The following is a 24571-nucleotide window of genomic DNA, read 5'->3' as shown; positions in this document are numbered from 1 at the left end:
TTTATTGTTTTATTCTTCTTAGTGATTTTTTTTGTAAGTGTGGGCCCTCCAAACGATTGAAAGCTCTGTTCCAGAGGATTATGATTTGATTATGTTCTGTTGTCTTTAAATTGTTTTCCTACATTATTTTTTTCTTTCTTTCTTCTTTGTCGGGGTATGATTTTCAGAAACACTCCAGTGTGACTAGAAAGCCTTGGCCAGTGACCTCAGATGGTTTGGGAGCTCAGGTTGTCAGTGCCTCTCTGCTTCTGCCATGGGTTTTTGCCTTGTCTTCACTGAGTTAGGATTCGGGTTTGGTTAGTCTGTTCAATGTCTTTATCTCTTTTTAGAGTGCCAGGCTTTGTGACATCTCCAGTGCTTAGGTCTTGTGGGTTGAGATGTAGTTGTTCACTTATGGCTTGCAGGTTCTCCTGTTTTCACCCTAGTATTATTTGCAGATCAGTAATTTATATTTTTTGTTAATTATAATTTTAAATACTAATTTGTTATTAAGTATAAATATTAAGTATTGCTTATAATGTTAAACTTCAGAACTTTTGGCACAGTGATAAAGTAATAATTTGGATGAATATTTAGATTTTTTTTTAAAAATTAACATTGTGTATGTGCCTCTGTTGGTCAGCATGTACATGGCACACATAGGGGATCAAAGCACAACATTCAGGAATGTCCTCTCTTCCCATCATGTGGTACCAGAGTGGACCTAGGTCATAGGGATTGGTGTCAGGAGCCTTTATCCTCTGAGTTTCTTGCCAGCTCTTTAACTTCTCAAGTTTGTAAATTGTAGTTAAATTTTGTTTGGCTCTGTAGGATCTGATGTTAACTTGGATTTAGTAAATCAAACACATATATGACTATTTGTTACAACGCTAGGGTATGTGAGGTGTCCTCATGCTCTGGCTGGGCAGAGTGAGTGAGTGTAGCCCCTAGGCTGTACTGTACTCTGTTTGCTTCTCCCACATGCGTCTGTGTCATAAAGTAACCTTCAAATTAGTCACAGTTAGTGATTAACAGCAACAACTCAGAGAAATATACTAATGAAATTATGTGAATATGCTCAAAATAATATTTGTACAGAAGGTCCTAACAATCTTAGCATGTGGTGGCTTTTCTTTTGTTGCTAAGTCAGTAATTTTACTGAGGAAGCACTTGATGGGTTGTCTTCATAGCTGCTTCTGGCTTTGGAAACACATTTGGGAAAGTAAGAGTTAGTTGGACATCAGCACTCTGCTCCCCTCGCAATCCTTGTAGGATCCCAGGCAGCTGAGTGGTGGGTAGGATATGGAAGTGTACACGTGGGTGGATAGACGAAGGGGGCACTCGTGTCCCAGGGAGGTGCAGCTGGAAGGGTGCAGGGATTCACTGAACTACTGACTCTGCGTGACTTAACGTACAAACTGTCAGTCCTGCACTTTTCCCATTTAACTTACTTTAGTCTGTTTTTGATAATTAAAACTACAGAAAGCAATAGCAGAGATTGAGGTTGGGAAGGCTACTGTAATTCAATTAGAAGAATCTATGAGAAGGTCTGGAGAAAGGGTATTCCAAATAAAAAGGATAGTTAATTCAGAAATCCTGACAAGAGAGGAGCTTATGTGTTTTTTGTTTTTTTTTTTTTTTTAAAGAAAAGATAAGAGGAAAGGCTATCATAGCTGGATGTGACAAAGACGGGTGGAGGAAGAATAGAAAGAAGCAAGTCTACAGGTCTGCAGGGCCTATAGTACCAGTCCCTGCGGGCCATGTCAAGAAGGTGACCTTACTGTGGTTGATTTGGGAGGCAGCTGGAGAACCATGAGCAGAGACAGACATGAGCTGCATGTGTGGGAAGACTGCTTTGGCTCTGTCCAGAGCTTAGAATCTAGAGAGTGCATAGCCAAAGTGGAGCATGCCTATCGCAGTAGCTGCTGTCTGCCGATGGGGTTGACTTGAGTGTCATCCTGCCAGTCAGGGTTAGATAGCACCTGTGTGCTTTGTCCTCTCTAAGAAGCTGGGTAGGGGAAATGCCGTTTTATTAATATGAGGACAATGTGGAGAGGATCAGAATAGAGGAAATGGAGATTGTCAGTTGATGTGCTAAGAAATTAATATAAATTGCTGGTGTTCATGGGTACAGCTGATAATGTTAACTGTGTTCCCAATCCTTCAGGTAATGTGTTTCTTTTTTGTCTCAGCTTTTATTACCCCTTCCCCCTTTTTAAAGTGTGCATGCTTGTGTGCATGTATATGTGTTTGTGTGTTTGCCTGTGTTGACACGCACATGCCATGGTGCATTTGTGAGGGGCAGAGGACAGCTTTCAGGAATTGGGTCTTTCCGTCCTCAAGGGTCCCAGGAATCCATTTGTAAGGCTTGGAAATAATGAGCCCTTTTCTCTGAACCACCTCACTGCTCCTTATCCTCTGTGAAGGGGATCCTTATCCTTATCCATCCTTATCCAATGAATCCTTTTCATGCCATTCATTGTATTGTGATCACTCAGATTATTGTTTTTGCTGAGACTTTTTCTTTCAGTATTCTGAGCTTTTTATACAGAGTAGATAGTGAATACATGTTTGCTAAAATGAACTATTCCCTTCCTGTCACCACATCCTGGCAGTTTATATGTCAAATGTGTATCAAATCCATTTCAATCTTTTTGTCTTTCTAAGTGATGATCCTCATATCCCAGAAGTATCTGTATATTTTAAATGAATTTGGTTTTAGTAAGCAGTAGAACTCATTTTCCAATAAACTGAGTTTTAAGGCCTAATTAATTATATGTAGGTATCATTGGATACAACCAATAATTAGTTAATAGAGATCTGCCTCTTTTTAAGTTAGTAAATGCTTAGCTTTATTTTATTAAAAATTTATTTAATTGTAATTTTTAGTATTTTGAGATATAATTACATTAGTTCCCCCTTGTCACTTTTTCCTTCAACCCCTCCCACTATCCTTGGCCTCTTTTTTTAAAAAATATAACGCACTCAGTCTGTATTACTTGTATGTATATGATCTCAGTGCTGAGTATTTGGTAATGGATAACCAGCTATGGGGCTTTTCTTTGGGAAAGACCATTTCTTCCACTCAGCACTTTCCAGTTGCACAGAGTTCTTAAGCTAAGGGTTGAGCTCCTTGAGTTTTTCCCCTTCTGTGTTAGCACAGCCATGGGTGTGGTCATTGTTTAGGTCTTGTTTAGGCATCCATGTTGAGAAGCCTGACGTTTCTAGGAGACATAGTTTCACTACAAACTTGCTGTTCCTCTTGCTCTTTCTCCCCAATTGTGTTGTAGGTCTGTCGGGCAGGACTGGGTACCAAATGGCTTTTGCTTGCTGCATTTGAACTGTTGTGATTGTCTATAATTGTCTGCTGTTGCTGAAGAAGTTTCTTTGAAAAGGGGGTGAACTAAACTTAGCTATGGGCATAAGAATAAATATCAGTAAATAGTATATCAGCTATACTACAGGTCAGGCCTCATGACCAGAAATTGACCAATACAAAATAGACTACATGTTTTTTGGTACACATTTTTGTTTTGGTAGTTTTGTCTTTAGGAGTTGTTTGCTTGCTTGTTTTTGTTGAGATAGAATTAAAATATAGTTAGGAATTATGCTTACTTAGTAAAGTGAAGGTCTCCTCCCAGACTGATAACTTGACTAGCCTTGGGTAGCTGACTTATTTCCAGGACCAGGTGTTGTTTTCCTATGTTGAACAGGCTTTAACTCCTAATAGACAGCTGTGGTTACAGCCACGGTTTCCAGGCTGCGGCTGTGCACTTATAGTTCTCATGCCATGCAGGATGTTGCTGTGACTCCTTGACATCATAGTTGGCGAGGACTAATCGGTTTGTTTGTTTGTTTGTTTGTTTGTTTTTTCCAGGACTAGTCTTTACTTCTCTCCAGTGGCTTCAGAGTTAGCATACAGGGAGAGGTAGTGAGGAGACAGACGACTGATTTCAAGTGCCTAGGTCTGCGGAATTGGCATGATGGGTGCTGGTCCTGATGATAAGTTATGGATGTGCCAGGCAGATTTTCTTTTCATTAAAGAATTCTTCTCATACAATATATATCAAAACATATCTTCCCGTCCTCCAACTACCCCTGAGATCCTTCTATTCACCCAACTTCATGTTCTGTTTCTTTCTCCCCTTTATCTTTAAAACTCCTAAAGACAAAAATACCAAAACAAAATGTGCACCAGAAAACATGTAGCCCAATTTGGTCAGCTTCTGGTCATGGGGCCTGACCTATAGTTGGTTGATGTACCCAGTGACACCCCATTGGAGGAAAGTGATTTTCCTTTTTTCAGCAGCCATCAACTATAACTAGCTTCTTGGCTGGGGTGGAACTACGTTCACTTTCCCTTCTCTGAGCTGGGATTTGCCTGGTTTGAATTTGTGCTGGTCTTATGTGTGATCTCACAGTCTCCATGAGTTCATGTGTGCATCAGTCCTGTTGTGTTTGAATGATGTTCTTTCCTTGGGATCATTTATGACCTCTGGGCTTACAGAGTCAGGTCTTTCAGTTTCCTTTTATTCTGCATAGGTTCCTGAGCCTTGGGGGTGGTGGGGGTGGTGATAAAGACATCCTATTTAAGGCTGAATGCTCCAAAGTCTCTTACTCTCTACACATTATTCATTCGTAGGTCTCTGTTGATTACCATCTACTGCAGTAAGCTTCTCTGATAAGCATTGAGTAATACTCTGAACTATGAATCTAGCAGCAATATGTTGTTGGAGTGATTTTATTGCTATGTTCCTTTACCAACATAGACAGTAATAAGTTTCCCCTAGAACTCATGGTCCAGCTAGTTCTAGGTCCTTGACACCTTTAATGCTGCCGGGTATAGGCTTCATCTCATGGAGTAGGCCTTAAGAATAATAAGGAGTTGGTTACTCCCATAACATTTACGCCACTGATACACCAGTGTATCTTGTGGGTGGGTGGCTATTGGACATTATAAGGCTTGTAACTGGGTAATATTGATTTGCTTTTCTCCTCTGGTAGTAGGCAAAGTACCTTTTATGACCATAAATGTTCCTCAGTAGGTATGAAGTGTTTAGTTGGGCACTAGTTCAATTTCTAGGAGCAGAGATTCTTTATATTGGTATTATAGCAAATCACCACCTGAAATAGAAAATGGTCAGAATGTCAGGTAAAGATTGAGAGTACAGAAGGGGAAGGTCTTCAAGGCTTCCTTGAACACAGAGCTGTGGATCATAACCATGTGTGTCCGTTTACTTTACTCGGGAGCAGTTTATAGATCCCCAGGAGTTACAGTCAATTGGGGCTTCTAAGTGACAAACTGAATATTTAGTAAATGGAACGTTCTGATCCTCAAATCCATTTTTGATGCCTTTCCCCTAATGCTAAACTCACGTAGGTCCCTTTTAATAAATATCTAGGCTTGGTGATTCTTCATATTTAACTTCAGAACAGATGTTATAGGCCTAAAAGTGCCGTGTGCTTAGTAGTCTGTTAATTAAGCAGAATAGTAACCCCAGCTTTCTTTTTGAAGGTACAGCAAGGGAGAACTGGAAATTCAGAGAAAGAAGCAGCACTTCCATCTACAAAAGCTGAGTTTACTTCTCCGCCATCATTGTTCAAGACTGGCCTACCACCAAGCAGGTTAGTTAGACAGTCTCGTCCCAGCATTGGGATCTTGGTGCTGTATCTGCTGTAATGCTATGCTAAATATGAAGGCTCCCATATACAAACTACAACAGTCTGCTTTTAGTTTGAAGTCATTATTAAAAAAACTCTTCAGGATGCTTATTCCACCTTGAACAAACAACCCCCATGAGTCTGAGAAGTGCAGCGTGGTGTATAGTTCCAGTAGTCAGCCCCACACGGGGATGGCCATGCTGCTCACTGGATAGGAGCCTGACATGAAGAGCCTGGGACCTCTAGGTCCAGATCTATGGGCTTAAAGGTATTTTTGTAAAAGAAGTGATAAAATTTCATCCATAAAGTCTCATGGCTTTCTTTGCTTTCACATAACACCCAGTTTTGTGTTTATAAAATACTAGATAGGAATAATTGTGCAGGAAAAAAAAAAGTTCTTTTCACTCAGATGTGACAATTGTTTGTTCTTGACAATGGAAACATGACTCAGAAACCAAAGAGTAAGTGAAGCCCAGGAGAGGCTGAGGTTGCCGGCAGCATAGTCTTGGTTTAGATGGAGGTAACAGGGCTGGGCCTGAGATAAGTCAGCTCAGCCATTACAGAGTCTCTACCAGCCTATTTATCTTTTGCTACTTGCTGAAATTTATATTCAGGTTATCTCTTCATTTGTTCTACTTTGGTACTATTATGAGAAGTATACTTCATAGGATACTAATGGAGAAAGTGCCTAATGGAGAAGCACAGAGCTCCCACTAACTAAAATTGTCATTTGTTTGCTTGTTTGCACTAGTACACACAGTAGTAGTGTAGCCTTGGCTGGCCTGGACCTTGTCATATAGACTGGGCTGGCCTCAGACATCTGCCTGGCTCTGTCTCCTAGGTGCTGGGATCAATGGTTTGTGTTCCCATGACCAGCTAAAACAAAGATTCTTGAAGCTTTAATCCAAAAGGAAACATTTAAAAGAGAGCCAAGATTTTTATGGATTGATATGGAAAATTTTTAAATGTTATTTAAATGAAATTTCATAAAACATTTAAGTACTGATCTCTTAATAGATAGTATTCTCTTGGATTTGGGTTTTTATAAAAGGTCAACTTTGATTCATCAATTTTCTGTGTCTTCTGCTTTAGAGTTTTGCTATGAGGTTGAAATCTTGACTTAGGTTTCTGGGGTTTAAATTCTAATACAGCAGTTTACTAGTTGCGTGTCCTTGGGCAGATTCTCAATCTTTGTTAGAAGATTTCCTAATTGACAAAATGTAATAATAGTACTACATTATTATACTCTAGCTACAGGTGTCATATGAATTAAGTTCTGTAAATGCTGTACAACAGTGTTGTCACATGCAAACGTTCTCTAGGTATTTACTGTTAGAGTGAAGCTGTTTAAAAGTTATAGGGTCATTCTTTCCTTTTTTCCCCCCTCTTTTGTGGGAGACATCTGAATTGTATTATATCTGTGGTGATAGAAAAGCTTTGTGTTTTCCTCTATTTGAAATGAATGGGGAGCCACAGTAGGATTTTCAGCAAGACAATATGATGATCTGACTGAGGTTTTCACGTCTCGGTTTAGCTGCTTTGCTTAGAACAGCTTATAGTGTGAACAGTGACAGAAACAGAGATGAGATTTAAGAGACTGCAACAAATACCTAGGCAAGAGATCATGGTATCCCAGACCAAGGTAACGGTAGAGTGAATAGTCAGAATAGTTAGTACTGGGTGTATTTTAAAGGCTTGTAATGGTGTGTAAGGGTTGATTAGTTGTAGATTGTAGAGAAAAGTTTTCCTCAGTGAATTCAAGGGTTTTGTCTTGCTCAATACAAATGTAATGACTGTTGTCATTTAAGAGATGAGAAGGATTACTGGAAGAATGGCTTTTGGAGAGAAAAGACAAAACATTCAGTTGAGGGGATCAAAGTTGAGGTACCTATTAAGTATGAAAATGGAATTGGATGGTTGGATATGTGGCTTTGGAATGAGAAGACTAGAGACAGAAACTTGAGCCAGTGATCACTGTTCAAATGGTACTCAAAGGGAAGCTGTGAAATTTAATTAAACCATCAAAAATAGTAATCAAGAAGTGGTAAGAGGACAGAGCGTCTAAAACAAATGAACGGAAATCACTAAAAGGGACCAATAAGGAGGTGTAAGATGAAAGCTGATATCTGTTAGATTTTCAGGTCTGAAGGTCTTTGGCCATCTGACAAAAATCATGGAGATTGAAAAGGTTCAGGGAAATTAAAAAGACTTTTGAATAGCTTCAGTAGAAACAAGAGATCCACCTATAATTCCAGCACTCTCAAGGCAGGGTCAGGTGGATTTCTGTTGGGAGGCAGAGGCAGAGGCAGAGGCAGATGGAGTTCAAGGTTAGTCTGGTCTATGTAATGAGCTCCCAAACAGCCAGGACTACATAGAAAGAAGCTGTTCAAAAGCAAAACAGATGCATGAGAGGAATTGAAAAGTAAAAATAGGGACAATTTTTAAAGACTATTTCTTTTGTCTGTGGGGCCAGAGACAGAAATGGGGGAGTGTAAGGCCATAGTTTTCAAGATTAATAATTGCAATATTTTGTATACTGAGAGTGAGTTGACTAGAAATAATAATGATTGAAGAAGTAAGGAAAGGGACACTTGTAAATCAGTGTTCCTCATGAAGCCAAAGGCAACAGGGTATGGCCTTCATGGGCAGCAAGGACTCAATAACCTAAGAGAATGTGGGACACATTGGATTTTCAAGTCTCAATCAAGTCTCTTTGCTAAGAACAGTAAGTAAAGATAGAAATAGGGACCTTGTAGGAGATCACAGCAAGTACCTAGGCCAAACACATGTAGGCAGGTGGGCGGATGAGGACAGTGAGACAGTCTCTTGAGATGGCTAACATTTTTACAAACAAAATACAGATTTACTACGAGATACTGACGATGGGACAAGGGGGTGTTAATGTTTGAGAAGAGAAGATGCTGAGATAGTCTGGGGAAATGAATAAATTAGCAGGAAATGAGAACAGGATCACAGGACACAAGGGCTTCCTTCAAAATGGGAGAAAGTGTGCTTTTCTCTGTCAATGGAAATGGGTTAGTAAAGTGAAAGGCCAGTGGCTAAAGAGAGAAGAAGCTCTAGGTTTCCAGTTGCTTAGATTGGTGACGTGGTTTAAAACGAGCCAGGTCAGCTTGAGATGTGTTGATGAAGCATAGCTTTGGCTGTATTTCACAGTGATGGCCGTTGTGCCAGGTTGACTGTGGGATAACTAAGGGATAAGGGACCCAAAACCGCGTGTGTTCTCCGGGGCTGATAATAGTGATGACTGGATTCAAGGAGAGATGAAGACACGGAAGGCATGCGTTATGAGAGTTGGGGTGAAAAAGATGGTAAGGGACAGAAAAAAATGTGAAAGAAGGATGGGGAAATGCGCAGGCCCTCACTCAGTCCTCGGAAGATACAGTGATGGTCCCTGCAGCTGATGGAAGCACACTTAGTGTCATCTCTGCTCCTCAGTATAAAGGACAGTGCACTCAGGGCTCAGCTAACCAAAACTAGGCTTTTATACTCATTGCCAAATAGTTCCCTAACAAGTATGTGTGGGAATCATCATTTATATATATGGAGATTGGGTAAAATCTTTGGAAATAATTTTTTTGAGTTTAGAGGGAAGATAGTATTGTCAGGACATAAAACAGATATTTAACAGTAGTGATCTGTGATTCTGGCCTAAGCAGTAGATGTCCATTGCTAAAGTTTTAGATGGCCTTACTGATACATAGATCAGTGTTGGCAGAGAACTTCTTATATTCAGTGTTAGTAGAAATGGTGAGTTTGTAACTTGTGTATTGCCCAGAAGATTTGCATTTTTTTCTTTTTTTAAGAAAATTTCACTCTATTAGCATAGTGGCTGCAGAGGGATTGGGGCTCTCTGGTTGAAGCAACTGTGTGCTAAATCCAGTCCACATAGTTGTAGACCTTGGTTTATACACAAGGATTATTATGCAGGGCACAGCTATAGCTCCAGAAGACAATGCCCTAGAGCTCTCCATTGCAGACCACAGGGCTTCCGGAGTCACCCTGGCAGGAATCCTTGCCTCTCTAGGAAGCCAGCACAGACCGTGTTATCAGTGATCTTTCTAGGATAGGTGGCTTAGTCAGCCTGCGGCAACAGAGGGACATCCAGGCACAGCAGCAGGTCTGGCTCACTGACATAGAAGCTGAGGGTGTTGCCCCAAGGTTTGCATACCCAAGGAAGGTTCTGTGTTTATCTATCAGATGGCTTTGCTTCATCTTTATAAGTTTTCATACTATTTATTTCTTTTGAAGTACATATTTCCAGAAGAGTGATATGAATTTACATATTGATAAAGCTTTACAAATAAAATATAAACTGGCAAGTAGATTGGACACAAAACTTTACCACTTTCTTAGTGTTTTTATTTTTTACTATTTCGTTTTGACAAGTGTTCAGAGTTAAGAGTTACAGGTGTAAAGTGTGGAGAACATCTATACAGTTCACTAGGTCCTCATGTATTGTTTGTTTCTTAACTGTTTGGATGCTAATTTGGATGGTAACCATTGGATGCATTGTTTTCTTAACCTCTAAACACTTCATCTTGTATTTCTTAGGAACACAGATGGATTTTTATTACATAACTGTGAATGGGGCAGAGTTACCAAAGTCAGGAAAATCTAATACTGAATCAATACTTTTATTTGCCCTTGGTCATCAGTTTTGCCAGTTATCCCTTTATTGAAATTTTCTTTTTCTTGACCTTGGGCTTACTTTGGGCATTTATTTGAGCCCCCCCTTAGCTGTTTATCAACTAGAGCAGCCTCTGGGCCTTCTGCTGCATTTTTGGACATTGGATTTTAAAAGGGTATGATTTAGTTGTTTTATCAATAGTTCCTTAGTCTGACTTTACCAGTTCCTACTTATTACTTGCTGTGCTTTGAGAATACTGTTTGATTGAAGCTGGATCTTTGTCTTAGTTAGGGTTTTACTGCTGTGAACAGACACCATGACCAATACAAGTTCTATAAAAGACAACATTTAATTGGGGCTGGCTTACAGGCTCAGAGGTTCAGTCCATTCTCATCAAGGCAGAAGCATAGCAGCACCCAGGCAGGCATAGTGTAGGAGGAGCTGAGAGTTCTGCATCTTCATCTGAAGGCTGCTGGTGGAAGACTGACTTCCAGGCAGCTAGGGTGAGGGTCTTAAGCCTACACCCACAGTTACACACCCAACAAGGCCACGCCTCCTAATAGGGTCACTCCCTGGGCCAATCATATACGAACCATCACAGTCTTCATTGCACCAACCTCGAGATAAGTAATCCTAGTCTGCCCCACTTTAGGATGATGATAAATCTAGTTTGTTACTTGTGCTGATGCCTTTCTGGTTCTGCATCAAGGTTTGTGTCCCCTCCCCCTTTGTATTTAATAAGTAACTTTTGCATTGGTGATGTTGCTCAGGTTGAGAAAAACTGCTTGCCCTAGCATGCACAAGGTCCTGAGTCTGGTCTCTAGTACTACTTTTAGAAAAATAATTTTGCAAAGAAACTTAGTACAAATGTCCTAATCCTCCCAAGAAATTTAGCACCTGCTGGTGATTTTTATAATAACCAAGTTGCTACTATAATGTTTGTAAATCAGTGAATAACTTTAAGATTTTCATTTTTAATGTGTATGGGTGTCTGCGTGCATGTAAGTCTATGTACTACATGTGTGCATTATGCTCACAGAGGCCAGAAGAAAGTGTTGGATGTTCTGGAGCAGACAAGGTTGTGTGCTGCTGTATGGGTGCTGAGACTCGAACCTAAATCCCCCACAAGAGCTGTCTGTGCTCTTAACTGCTGAGCCATCTACCCAGTCTTACTGGCTTTTATTTCATGAGTGTTTTGCCAGCATGTGTGTACATGTACCACGTGTGTATGTGGTTCCAGAGGAAGTAGGAAGAGGGGCTAGATCCCTTGGAATGAAGTCATAGGCGGTAGTAAGCAGCCATGTGGGTGCTAGGAACCAAAACTGGGTAATCAGAAAGAGCAACAGTATTTTTAACCACTGAGCCATCTCTCCAGCTTTTTCTTTTCTTTTTCTTTTTCTTTTTTCTTTTTTCTTTTTTTTTCCCCTCCGAGACAGGGTTTCTCTGTGTAGCTCTGGCTGTCCTGGAACTTACTCTGTAGACCAGGCTGGCCTCGAACTCAGAAATTCATCTGCCTCTGCCTCCCAATTGCTGGGATTAAAGGTGTGTGCCACCACCACCTGGCTTGCTTTTCAATTTTTTGAGGAAGGATTTTGCTATGTAGCTTAGAGTATCCCTAAACTCACAATCCTTCTATCTCAGCCTTTCTAGTGCTGGTATTGCCAACATGCCTCACTAACCGTATTCCTGTATGTGAAAGAATGTGTGTGGGGAGCTTATTACGTATGACTCATTTGTATTTATGGTGTATGAATCCTATGTGTGATTTTATACTACAATTTGTTTTGATGTGTTAAATTTTCCAAATTTGGCCAATGGGAATCTCTTCAAAATCATTTTTGGCGTGTGTGTGTGTGTGTGTGTGTGTGTGTGTGTGTGTGTGTTGACCTTTACTTTTTAGCATTAGTAAGAAGTTCTAAGCTCATGTTATACTTTCTTGGTTTCTTCTTAAGACATTTATTCCTTTTATGAGAAAATACTGATTTAAAATTGAGATCAGACTGGTAGCTGTGCTCATGGTACTGGGATGCCATTATTTATTTCTAGGGCCTTCTCAGGATTATATAGCTAGGGGGAAAGGTAGCAATTTCAGTTGAATGCATCATGTTCATAATTTTAAATAAAATTTTAATTATGAAATCATTTCTTTTACAGCCAATTTGATACCACATAGTGCTTTCTTTCTTAGAACTAGTCCATATTGTGTCTCCTTTTTTTCTCATGATGAGAATCTTGCTTCCAGTGAATAATACTAATTTGATTGATAATCAAGTACAATCTTAATCGATTTGGAATTTCTGCTTAGTCTTTAAAACATAGATATACAATTAGAGTTCAGGATTTGTTAGCAGTTCTTTCTATTCTGTTTTAGACTAAGGAAGAAAGGCAAAAACTATTATGCATTTGCTTTCTGTGAAGTGTCTTCATTAGCCGGCTAATATGTTGCTTGATTCCTTTGGTCTATGCACTTTGAGCATTTCTCTTTTTCTGTGACAACTGATAACAGTAGTTTTTCTTTTTGTCTGTGTAAAATATCAAACACAGAGCAGAGGCAGGGCTCGCTCCCCAGTGTAGCTATCACTCAGACTTCTAGTGACAGTCACTTCAGTTTCTCTGTATTCCTTCTTCCTGTTTCCTGTGAATCTGTCTCCAGAAGTAGACTTAGAGACAGGTATACTTTCAGTAGCTTTGAGAGAATACTGATCGTTTACAGGATTGGCAAGAATACAAACAGCGAAATTTACCTGTGGCAGGGTCTTTGTATGTACTCAGCTGTCCCCCTGCCTCCGTCTTCCGAGTGCTAGACTTGCAGGTGTATGGCACTGTGCCTCTCAGCACTCCACGGGGGCATGTTGCTGGAGATAAACTAGCTTTGGGAAATTACTTGGAAAAAACTGTTACTTTGAAATTAAATTTTATCTTTTTTTTTTTTTTTTAAGAAACATATCAAGAGCCCTCCTGTTAACTAGTTGCACTGACAATACTTTTCTATGGTTTTGAGAAGTGTAGGAGAAAGCAGTTCCATTTCTGAGTGAGACTTTGTGAAATGGCAGAAGTTCTTACTAATTCATGAAGGTGCAGAAATCTGTTCCTTGATACTTAGTTGGACATACCCTTGGCTCTTCTTTCATTTCTTCATCCTGACTCCATACTATGTTGATAAGTATTCCTACAAATATCCTAGAGTTACTAAGATGTTGGTAACACATCTATATTGAAGTGCCTCCAGCAGTCAGGTTCACAGCTAGGAACATGTTAAAGCACTTTAGAAAAGCATGCCAAGGAAAAATGAACAGAAGGGGGGTTAGAGACAATAGTATGTAAGAAAAAACACAGAAAATTTATCTCACCAGAAACAGCACCTCTTCTCAGTCTCAGACAAGTACTGCCTCCAGAAAAGCCAGTTCAAGCGTTGGGAAGTGGCAGGACCGATATGGGAGGGCCGAGTCACCCGACCTAAGGTAAGGCTGCTTCAAACCTTGGCTACTCCTCATGTTTACATCATTGGTATTTTTGTCTCTTAGCGTATCATAAGATAACAAGTTGTGAGACTAGACCATACTCCCCCAGTGCTTTTTCAGAGTGTACTTTGAGGCATTTTGCTGAGACCTAGCATGTGTCTTACTCATCCCTTTGGCCTTTGCTATGTGGTGGTTACAATGAACCAGCTCATGGCTGCTCGAAGCCTATTTTTTCTCCCTTTGGTTGCATGTTAATTCTTTGTTTCTGTGCATCCTTTTATGATGTTCCCAGCTAATTTTCACTGCTTATGCATGAAATGTAACTTTTCTAAACTAGTTTTGGAGACTTTTAAAATTTAACTCCACAGAATCTTTCTAATCCTATCCAGTTACAGGGTCTAAGTAAGCCTGCTCCTTTACTAAGTAGGTCTGTCAGCTTGTACTGGTTCTCTTACTGATGGGTTGGCTCATGATCCCGCCATTTTGATTTTTGTACTCACAATGTGTACAATGACAGACACATACTATAATTTCCCTGAGCCTATGAAATGGGACTAATGTCATTTCCAGAGGGTACAGTGAGCAGTGCTAGCCACGTAGTATGTGTTGCCAACAGTAGTTAATGAGAGACTGCATTCTAATGCATGGCTTGGAAGTGTAGACCAGGGCAACTCCAACATGCCCTTTAGCTTTTAAAGAATTACAACCAAGCAAGCCCTGGTTTATGTTGTTACTGAATTTTATGCTTTCTTCATATGTCTAAATCATCTTATGGTTCATTTTTAATCATTTAATTGAAAAATTTTAGATATGCAAATTATGGCAAGTGCTTTTGATTGTAGCATTTTATGAAAAGCAAAGGGGGTAATGCTATCAAAAGATAGTTTGATTGGAAATGTTTTTTCTTCCTGTAGTTTTAATTATATACTCTTAGTCAATTGTAAGACTTTCTAGTTGATTTGAGGTTTGCTATTAGAAAAGAGTTCATGTCAGAGTAAACAGTAGCCATTCATAACAAAGGCAGGAATTTGACTTTTTTTTTTAATCCCATCAGTCTCGTAACTAATAAGATGCGAGATAAGATAAAATTTTCAGAACAGTTTTTGATTTTGTAGGTTAAGAGTTGGAGAAAACAAGGGAGGAGGTGAAGAAATGGCTCAGTGGTTACGTTGTTGAGGATCTGATTTTAATTTCCAGCGCACATACAGTACAGTTTTACCTGTACCGTCAGTGTCAGGCACTCGATGCCCTCTTCTGACTTTTGTGGTGCCAGGCATGCATGTGGTGCACACGTGCATACGAAACATTCATACACATTAAATTAATATATAAAGCCCATTACCAGCAAAATATAGCATAACTTTTTTTAAAAAATGCAAAAAAATCTTAATAATCTTGATTGGCAGATTTTAGTTATACTTAAATGATACTAAAACTTAATATGTAGAATCAAGAGAAATTTAAAAATATTTTAAGAAAGTTAGATCTGATATGTAGAGTCAAACATAATGAATTTTTTCCTATTAGCAATTACATGCAATTCAGAATTTTAATACTTGTGTCAATGGTACTTCTGTATAAGAAATAATTTGACTAAGTGAATAATCATTGAACTTATATTTATCCTGACCAGGAACATTGCTATCCAAATTGACCTAGAGGCTTAATTCTGTGTTGGCTGAAAGATTCAAATCAAATGCTAGCTTGTCATAGAGTTTTATAATAGAACTACAGATGTCGCTATACTGAGAACTGGTATTGGTTACAGCCTCAGAGACCTATATATAATGTTTAATATTCATTTAATTTTTATTTTCTGCCTTTTGATTGATTACTAAACACTTTCAGAAGGATTTTATGTATCTCCGTTTCTAAGCTGAATGATAGCTATGTTTGCAGTAGACATTCTACACAATACTTCATCTACATTCCTTCTCTTGGTTTATGCCTGTCGCACCATTTAAAATGTCCCTTGTTCCCATTCCTGTACTTAAGTTAATCTTGTATGTTGGTTCATTCTTTGCTACAGTATCTTAGGAGAGGTTACGGCCATATGTCTGCATGACCTGATTGAGACATTTTACCAGCTAGGTCTGTCTTTAATTTGGGAATATGAAAAAATGTTAAAAGCTGGGGGGTTCAAGAGATGGCTCAGTGGCTAAGCTCGTTTGCAGAGGGTTCAGGCTCAGTTCTCAGCACTCGCTTGGAGGCTCCCAACTATTTACCCTTAGCTCCAGGGGTCAGACCCCCTCTCGAGACCATTATAGACTTCAGATATGCACATGGTGTACAAGCAAGCATGCAGAAAAAAATTCATACATATTAAATAAATATATTTAATTTTTTAATATAAGAAAAATTCAAGTGCTTTTTTTAAAGAGACTAAATCTTTGAAATGTCTGCTTTTCTATTTTTATTAGAAACTGTGTTATGGAAAAAAAAAAAAAAAACCTCCGAAATATAAAGCTTGAAAAATGTTCTGGATTTTCTTTGTAGCAATAACTCATTTATAAACTTGATTTGCACAGTGATCTCCTGCCTGCATTTTACCTATGTACACATATATTTACTTATGTTCGGGACCTCATGGTCCTTCCTAGAAAGCCCTGCCTGTGCTAGGTAAGGACACTTGCTCTTCCTCAGTCAAGCCATGCCACTGTCAGACTCGCTGGTGTACCTCACAGGGCGTTGGATGTTTGAGAATGGGTCTGTGAAGTCCGCTTCTGTGTCTGCTGTACAGATACTGTAAATTTCATCTGGTTTTGGTGCTTTCAAAGCATATGGTTGTAATTTCTGAGTTACAGTCAGTTTGGTGGTTCTAAGTAATATTGTTGATTTTGTGTCATTTATTATCTGATTTTAATAATTGTACTACATTTTCCTTTATAGTAAGCATCATTTTATAAAACTCCATTTTTAATATAATATGTGTTTTGGGTTGCTTAGGCAAAAATATTTTTTATGTTTTATTTCTAATAAATTTTAATAATTAAGTATCTATCTCACAAGAAATCACAGGGTACAATTTTGCTCCGTATTCTCGAATGTAAAACTGTGGATAATAATAGTTGTTGTGTCATACATAATTTATGAGTAAATGTAAGTAACATGCTCAGTTAATACAAGTTTTAGAATTACCAACAAGCAATCTTCAAACGAATGCTTTATTTGCATCATACATCCTAAAGAGCTGTGCCCTTGGGATGCCTTTGCCTTGCCTGCTAAAAGTGGGAAACTTAGGCATAAACTCTGACAGGGATTAGCAAACCTCCCTTGGCCTCTGGTTGCCAGTGAGAAAGTCCAGTTGTATCTTTGTTAGCAACCTTTTCAGTTCTTTCTGGGACATTGGAATCATCAAACTGCAACATTTTAATTTAATTCCAGAGATGTTTTCGTATTTGTAGAATATTTACAAGATGAAACTTTTTATGAACTAGAGCCTGTGTAAGCTAGAAAACTCATATCCAGAGTGGTTAGTTTCTGTCTCTGATTTTTGCAGTATAGTTAAGAATTATGAGAACGGCAGTATCTGGCTCAGCCTTATTGAAGAGGTTTGGAAGCCCAGTTAGTCTAGCTGTACTATGCTGACATCTGAGGTAACAGCAGCTCTTTTGTAGTGAAGTACTGCTGAATGTTTTCAAGCAGTATGCCTAGCGAACACAAGGCCCTAGGTTTAGTATGGTGGAGTGGGTACTTGGTGGGGACACATTTCAGGGATAATGGGATTCAATGTATCGCCATAATGTGGATATAAAGGCAGTCTACCTTATTTCATTGTGTTTTCTGTTAGGTACTCTTGCTTACTTTGGTACACCTTTGAATTTGTCCTAATCCTCTTAGGAGCACTATGGCAATTTTATTCTGATAAAAGTGAATTATTTGGTGTGGGTTTTGTTGTTGTTGTTTTGTTTTTTTGTTTTTGTTTTTTGAAAAAAAAAACAAGGCAAAGAATCTTAGGAATGGGGGTGACTGCTGTGTTCTGGACTTCCCTCTGAGATGTGTTGTGAAGAGTGATTCTTAGCTGTGTAGTTGTATAAACATGGGATATGCCACCTTGCATCTCTTGTGATATTCTACTTAAAGCTGAGAAGACTAATCTGTGCTCCTCCTTTAAGGTAAAGTTGAAGGAGCTGCAAACCTCCTGGCCCAGAACTTTTAAAAACTGAAAGTTGCTGTGATCAGTGCCACAGTTTATTAGATATCATTTCCGTACTGCAGAGAAGTTAGTCTTAGACTGAGGCTTACTTTTCAGTAAGTGCCTTTCTTGGGTCAGACAGTTTGCAGTCTAAACTGCAGATCCAAACAAATGTGGCTGAGAGTTTTTAATGGGAATACGTTAAAACCGAGAAAGAGATCCAAGTCTGCAGTGGGGAACAGAGTAGGAATAGAGACTAGATTCTGATGTCGAGGTTTGGTGCCTGTCAATGATGAGGAGAGTGAGCATCCTGTCTGGCAGTGTGTTGGAGTATGTGCCTTGTAGGAAGCAGTCAGTGATCTGCATAGTTGGGGAATAGAGTACAAATTGGAAGACTTTGCTTCCCCATATTTGGATTTTTCTTGTACATGTCAGAGTGGGGGTATTTCCCCAGTTATACTCGAGGATATTCTATGACTGGAAAGCTAGCTCAGTGGCTAAGAAAGCTTGCTGCTCTTGCAAAGGACTGGTGTTTGATTTCGAGCACCTACATTCTGTGGCTGTCAACAGCCTGTAACTCCAGCTCCCTGGGAGCCAACAGTCTTGTCTGTCCTTCATGGGCACCTGCACACACTTGAATAAGAATGAAAATAAAGTCTCAAACAGAACAGTTATCTAAGTTGTGTGCATCACTCTTGCTCCTGGCTTTTTGAAGGATACTAGGAAGTGAATGACCTGCATACAGTTAGAAAGGCTTGAACATTGTTTTATTGTATTAAAAGTATATATATATATATATATATATATATATAAAGCCAGTTAGTAAGAAGACATGGGCATTGTTGGTTTATATCTGAATTTTTTGCTAGATTGTTGAGTCTGGTATAGAAGACAATGAAGGATGTCGGCTTGTACTCGGATGGCGTCTCTGGTGTCCTTGTGTACTTTAGTGATGGGCTCTCTTTATTTTTATGGCTATAAAGTAATGTTTACTGGAAACAAACTTGCTAATGCATTATTTCCAGAAAAGTATCAGAGTTTTCAAAAATGAATTAATTATCTTGTTGGATAGGAAGTTCATGGAATTAATTTCCTTGTTGGAAGTCCATAGTTCATGGAGTTTCAGGCATGAAAATTAGTTTTGCTGTACAATTATTATGTCAATTAGCTGTACTCTGTGCTTTGATCTTAGTGTATACAAAACATCTATACTTGCTTGTTTTGTTTTTTATTTAAGCTTTAATGGATTTCTTTGAAGGAATTTGGGGGGAGAGCCTAGGTATAGCACTTCCTAAGCATCTAAAAATATAGCAGGCATTTGTTACTCATCTGTCTATTCAGCATTTCAGAACTTGACTTGGTAGCTGGAAACATCTGTTATAGTCCCATTATTTTACTTCTGTGACATTTAAGTTTGAATTGTTAGGACTGGAAGGTGAGATGATTCTTACATCTACTTTCATAGCCTGTTTCTGTAAATGGTTTCTCTTTCTTGTCAGTTTGGTCATAGAATACTCTTTTAAAAGTCCTTCTGCAACTATATAAGTGCTTATTGAAAACCAGAACAAAAAAAAAAAAAAAAGGTAACCTGCTGGGTGCTCCTGCTAAGTCTTTAGAGTGGTTTATGGTAGACCATTCATCCTTACCTTCTCAAATGCTGAGAGGGATTATAAATACCAAACTGTAGGTAAGGCAAGTTTATCTGTGTGCATCAGAAGAGTCACTAGAGAGGAAAACTTGGATTCCTTTTTTCTTATGATGTTTCAAAGCCTGGAATACATCACTAAACGGTGTGGTGTATGTGGTGTATTTGTGTGTAAAAATAACCATTATTTCTTTTCAAGCTTTCAAGCCTTTTTTTTGAGAACTTAAGCGAGGACTAGATTAATATTTGTTGGAATGGTAGTGCTAACAATTTTATTTCAGTTTGTCTAGCATTTACTACTATCTGATTCTATTCCATGAAGATAAAATTGTTTACAAACTACTTTAATAAAATAATGCTTTTTTTTAAAAAAAAAATCAGATTACAAAGTAGTGAGACTACTTCAGAGAAATTCTTTCAATATATTTTTATTTAAAAAATAATCACAAAAAGTGTTTATTTCTTAATGTTTTTATTATTTTCAGTCTTTGAGTTAGAGGAAACAGAATTGATTCAACTTTTGTGTTTCAGGCGATTACCTGGAGCAATTGATGTCATTGGTCAAACAATAACCATCAGCCGAGTAGAAGGAAGACGGCGTGCAAATGAGAACAGCAATATACAGGTTTCGTATCTGAAATCCGCTTGTTCTTCAGAGCGTGTGTGTGTGTGTGTGTGTGTGTGTGTGTGTGTTACCCCCCACCCCCCGACTGGTACTGCTAGGCTGTGTCAGTTGCTTTCAGTGCTATAGATGGAATTCAAATGCAAAGCCATTGGCCTTATTTATATTAATTAGAAAATTTTCCTATAATCTCTTAATTTCTGCTAGTGAAGTTTTCCTTTTCTTGTTATAAACATACTACATAAGCTCATTGAAAAGTAAGAGGAAAATCACCTAGAGTTCTACCACCTAGATGTTGATTGTCAATAAAGTATACAAAATGTGCTTTTTTTTTTTTTTTTAGCATTTTTATGCTTTTTTTTTTTTTTCCTGGATTTTTGGATTTGTTTTTTTCAAGACAGGGTTTCTCTGTATAGCCCTGGCTGTCCTGGAACTCACTCTGTAGACCAGGCTGGCCTCGAACTCAGAAATCCGCCTGCCTCTGCCTCCCAGAGTGCTGGGATTACAGGCGTGCACCACCACTGCCCGGCTATTTTTATGCTTCTTAACATAAAATTATCCTTGTCTTAGAATAAATTATCTTTAAAGGTAATTTTTTTTAAAAGTAAGAGCATATTTCTTTTTCTTCCTACCATTACAATGTCATAACTTATAAAAATCAGTTCCAATGTTAATAGGTTATGGGAAGAACATTCAAAAAATTGTGTACTTAAATGTAGAAAAACCTCAGTTAAAAGAATTATATATTTAAATAATATGTTTTAGTAAGAATTCAAGAATCTCATTACACATTGGAATCTGTCACATGACCATTAGAACTCCAGGTCTATGGTAGTCACATTCCTGTATTGCTTTAGTAAGCTTGGGCCATCCTGTGGTGTTTGTTCTTAGCTAGTTACACAACAACATTAGATTCATTTCCAGGAGTAGCTTTTGCTCTTAGCTGAGGCTCACATTATTTGCATTTATAACTGATTGTTTTCCACCTGTTACCACATTCTTAACAATTTACTGACTAGGCGGTGAGATCTGGTCCTCAGAGGCCTGGCCTACAGCATGTAGAGTTCTCAGCTCCATCTCCTGATCTCTGCTGCACCTAACTTTAGGACTTGAACTTTGTCTGAGATGATTTGCTGTGTTGTGTTTGTTTCTAACTTGATATGCTTTGTTTAGTTCTTAATGAAACTCTTATAGTAGTCTTTCTTCTAGGCTTTGAATATGAGTATTTTTAACAGTAGGTGTGTGAGTCTATACTCACATAATGTATTTACAAGCACAATCACATAGAAATACTACCCCTAAAAGTGTGAAGATTAAAACCATTTTATTTGATTTTTTTTTTTTTTTTTTTTTTTTAGGTTAGAGAAAGTGAACTTAACAAGATTCAATTAGATAAGACCTTTACTTATCTTTCTAATTAATTATGCTTTAATTTTAGGTCCTTTCTGACAGATCTGCCACCGAAGTAGACAACAATTTCAGCAAACCACCTCCATTTTTCCCTCCAGGGGCTCCTCCTACTCACCTCCCTCCTCCTCCATTCCTCCCACCTCCTCCAACTGTCAGCACCGCCCCGCCTCTCATTCCACCACCAGGTAAGACGAGGGGAGAGGCCTTTGCTTAGCTAGAGGTTCTTAAACTTGGAGTTAAAGTTGAAGATAAATATCTAGAAGCACTACTATGATTAATTATACTGCATTAAATAGCATTTTATCTTCAGTAGATTCACACTGAATCTTATTTATTCTTGCATTTATTGTTTTTTTATTATTGTATCTTATTATTTCAGCATAGCAGAAACAATATTTTAAAATAGAAAAGAATAAACAGATGATAATATTGACCTCAAAATATAATAGTAACTACAAAATGAGTTTGCTAGTAGTGTGTGGAGAAATCCTAACTGAATTCTAAACTATATGTTGACTTGTATTAAAAAAAGATTTTAAAGTCACTTTTCAAATTAGAATAGGTTTAAAACAATGATACCTTGTGAAATTGGAATCAGTCTGTGGTCATTGTTTCTCTGTGATGGTTTCAGTTAAGAGATGGCCACTGAGTGCTGGGTATTTAATGTGTCTTTCTTTTAAACAAGAAGAATAAATCATATATATATATATATATATATATATATATATATATATATATATATATATATATATATACATACACACACACACACACACACATTATTTTTACCTCTAATGATTTTTTAGACACCAAAGCAGTAGTGATAAAGAAAAACGTCTGCAAACAGTCTCCACAGATCTCTCCTGGTGGTCTCTCTCAGCTCTTTCAGCAGGTTGTCAGTGCTTCTCAACTCTAAACAGCTTTTTACAACACTGGTAGGCTGATGGAGATACAAATTCAATTCTTCCTAGAGAGAGTGCCAACAGTAAACGGTGAACATTAACTTCAGGTCCTAGTCTAATTATATGGAAACATGCTTCAGAATTTTTCCTTCTCATAGTAAAATTACTCCTTACTGAAGCCCCAGGGCTCCCACTCTGGGTTTGAGATGGAGATGTCCCCTGTAAGGTGCAAGTGAGATCACAGAGTCCAGAACAAGATTGCTTCCTCAATGCTTGTTCTGACCTACTCCATCTGCCCAGTGTCCTTAGTACTTTAGAGTCCTTTACTGTCACTTCAACTCTCAAATAAGATGAGAAATGGCTGTGGCTTTAGAAAAAATTTTTATCTTGGAATAGAGGGAAATGTAGTGTTCCTCTCTCAGATAATATCTTTAGACAAATGGAACACAAAACATTTCCAAGTCCAGTTACACTGGACCTGTAACTCTAGAGTTTTGTCGAGAATTAATCAGATGAAAGGGACTTAGGTGATTCATAGTGAAGATACAAAGTGATTCCTTAGTCTCTGAAAAAAAAAAGATATGTAAAAAAATAGTTAATTTGTTAATATGCTCAACTTTACTGGTGCTAAAGTTCTTGAAGTTTCTTTATGAAACTTTAAAAAATCCTCTTAAAAGTTTACTTTTAATCAACAAATATTGTATTTCTTTATGGAGTGTTCAATGTGCTTTCATTTATGTATTTATATTATGGAATGATTTTAAGCTTATTTACATACTTTAATCATATACTCAACACATTTTGTGGTGAGACTTTTTAAAATCTATCCATTCTTTAAAGATTTTAAGTTTAATTTTGTGTGTGTGTGTGTGTAGGGGAGGAAGGGAAGCGGGGGGGGGGGGAGAATGTGCATATGTGTTCAGAAGTGCACAGTGATAAGAGCTATTGACCCCTCTGGAGCTGGAGTTACATACTGTTGTGAACTGCCTGATGTGGGTACTGAGATCTTCTGGAAGATCCTCTTAACAGCTAAGGTACCACTCTAGCCTCAAAATCTATCCTTGTAGCTATTTTGAATTACGATTGACTGTAGTCACTGCTCTATGGTAAATATCTTAGACTAAAACCCTGTACCCTACTATACAGCATTTTCTGTTTCCAACTCTCATCCCAGAGCTGCTAACTTCCATTCTGCTCTGCATTTCTGTGTTTGTCTCCTGGGTTTCTCCTGTGAGTTCGTTCATTCAGTATTTGACTCCTTGTGTCTGTTTTGATTCTCCTAGCATGATATTTTCTAGATGCATGCAAATTTTTTCAAATAAATTTTTAAAAAAGTGCTAACGATTTTTATGTATATAAGACTAGCTGGCCAATGAAGGAATGAGGGGAAAACGTATGAGTTAGTGAAGAATACTTTGCTGTTACAGAATATTAGGAGACTATAGGATATTACTGATTGGCAATGGCATTATATGGAAATTTATTTTTTATAAAACAGCAAAATTACTCTCATTTCTTTGCCTTATTGCCTTGTTTATAAAATAATAATAAATCTTAGGTTGGAAGGATGGCTTACTGTGTGGAGGCACTTGCTACTAATACTAATAAGCCCGATGACCTGAATTTGATTCTCAGGGTCTACATTTGAAAGGAGAGATCTGACTACTGACCTCCACATGACTCTATTACCCTGTCCCACACACAGACATGCATTTATGTAATTTTCATAAAGATAACACGTCCTTGAATCTGTTACATTATATAGTACCATTTATTTTTCTGTAAATTAGTCTAATTATATACTTAATGCTCAGTTCTCTGCTTTTTATCTCTATTTAAGTAGTATCTAACCATGGTATGTTTGCTGCTTGGAGTTAACAATTTATACTAGATTATTTGTTAGTTGAGACCATCTGAATTACCCCTTCTATTTGCTGTGGTGTTATTGTCAGGAGTGTAATGCTGCCAGCCTGTCAGCTGATTCAACTGTAAACTAGCCAATTTATGTTTCCATTCTCAGGAGGTGACTTTCAGGTTGCCAGGTAATTCAGCCACTCTGCCTTGCACTACCTAAACTATGCGACTGTGTAGGAACATACCAGCTAAAC

The 24571-nt window shown here is 38.1% G+C and overlaps 1 protein-coding gene across 8 annotated transcripts in view; it reads left to right on the top strand.

The window, feature by feature from the left end:
• The window catches only part of Fip1l1 (factor interacting with PAPOLA and CPSF1), a 57978-nt gene that overhangs the window by 13651 nt on the left and 19756 nt on the right, over positions 1-24571 (top strand). For 4 of the 8 annotated variants that reach the window (XM_052198426.1, XM_052198425.1, XM_052198428.1 and 1 more), the window contains 4 exons: positions 5495-5604; positions 13642-13749; positions 20061-20154; positions 21590-21746. In XM_052198426.1, the coding sequence (XP_052054386.1) occupies positions 5495-5604; positions 13642-13749; positions 20061-20154; positions 21590-21746 (469 nt within the window). The remainder of the gene's footprint in view (positions 1-5494; positions 5605-13641; positions 13750-20060; positions 20155-21589; positions 21747-24571) is intronic. The other 4 variants (XM_052198430.1, XM_052198429.1, XM_052198433.1 and 1 more) reach the window with 1 other exon arrangement.

The sequence above is a fragment of the Apodemus sylvaticus genome, chromosome 11 (assembly GCF_947179515.1).
Source record: "Apodemus sylvaticus chromosome 11, mApoSyl1.1, whole genome shotgun sequence".
Taxonomy (NCBI): Eukaryota; Metazoa; Chordata; class Mammalia; order Rodentia; family Muridae; genus Apodemus; species Apodemus sylvaticus.
The sequence above is the reverse complement of the archived record's forward strand: the minus strand, read 5'-3'. Positions and strand labels throughout refer to the sequence as shown.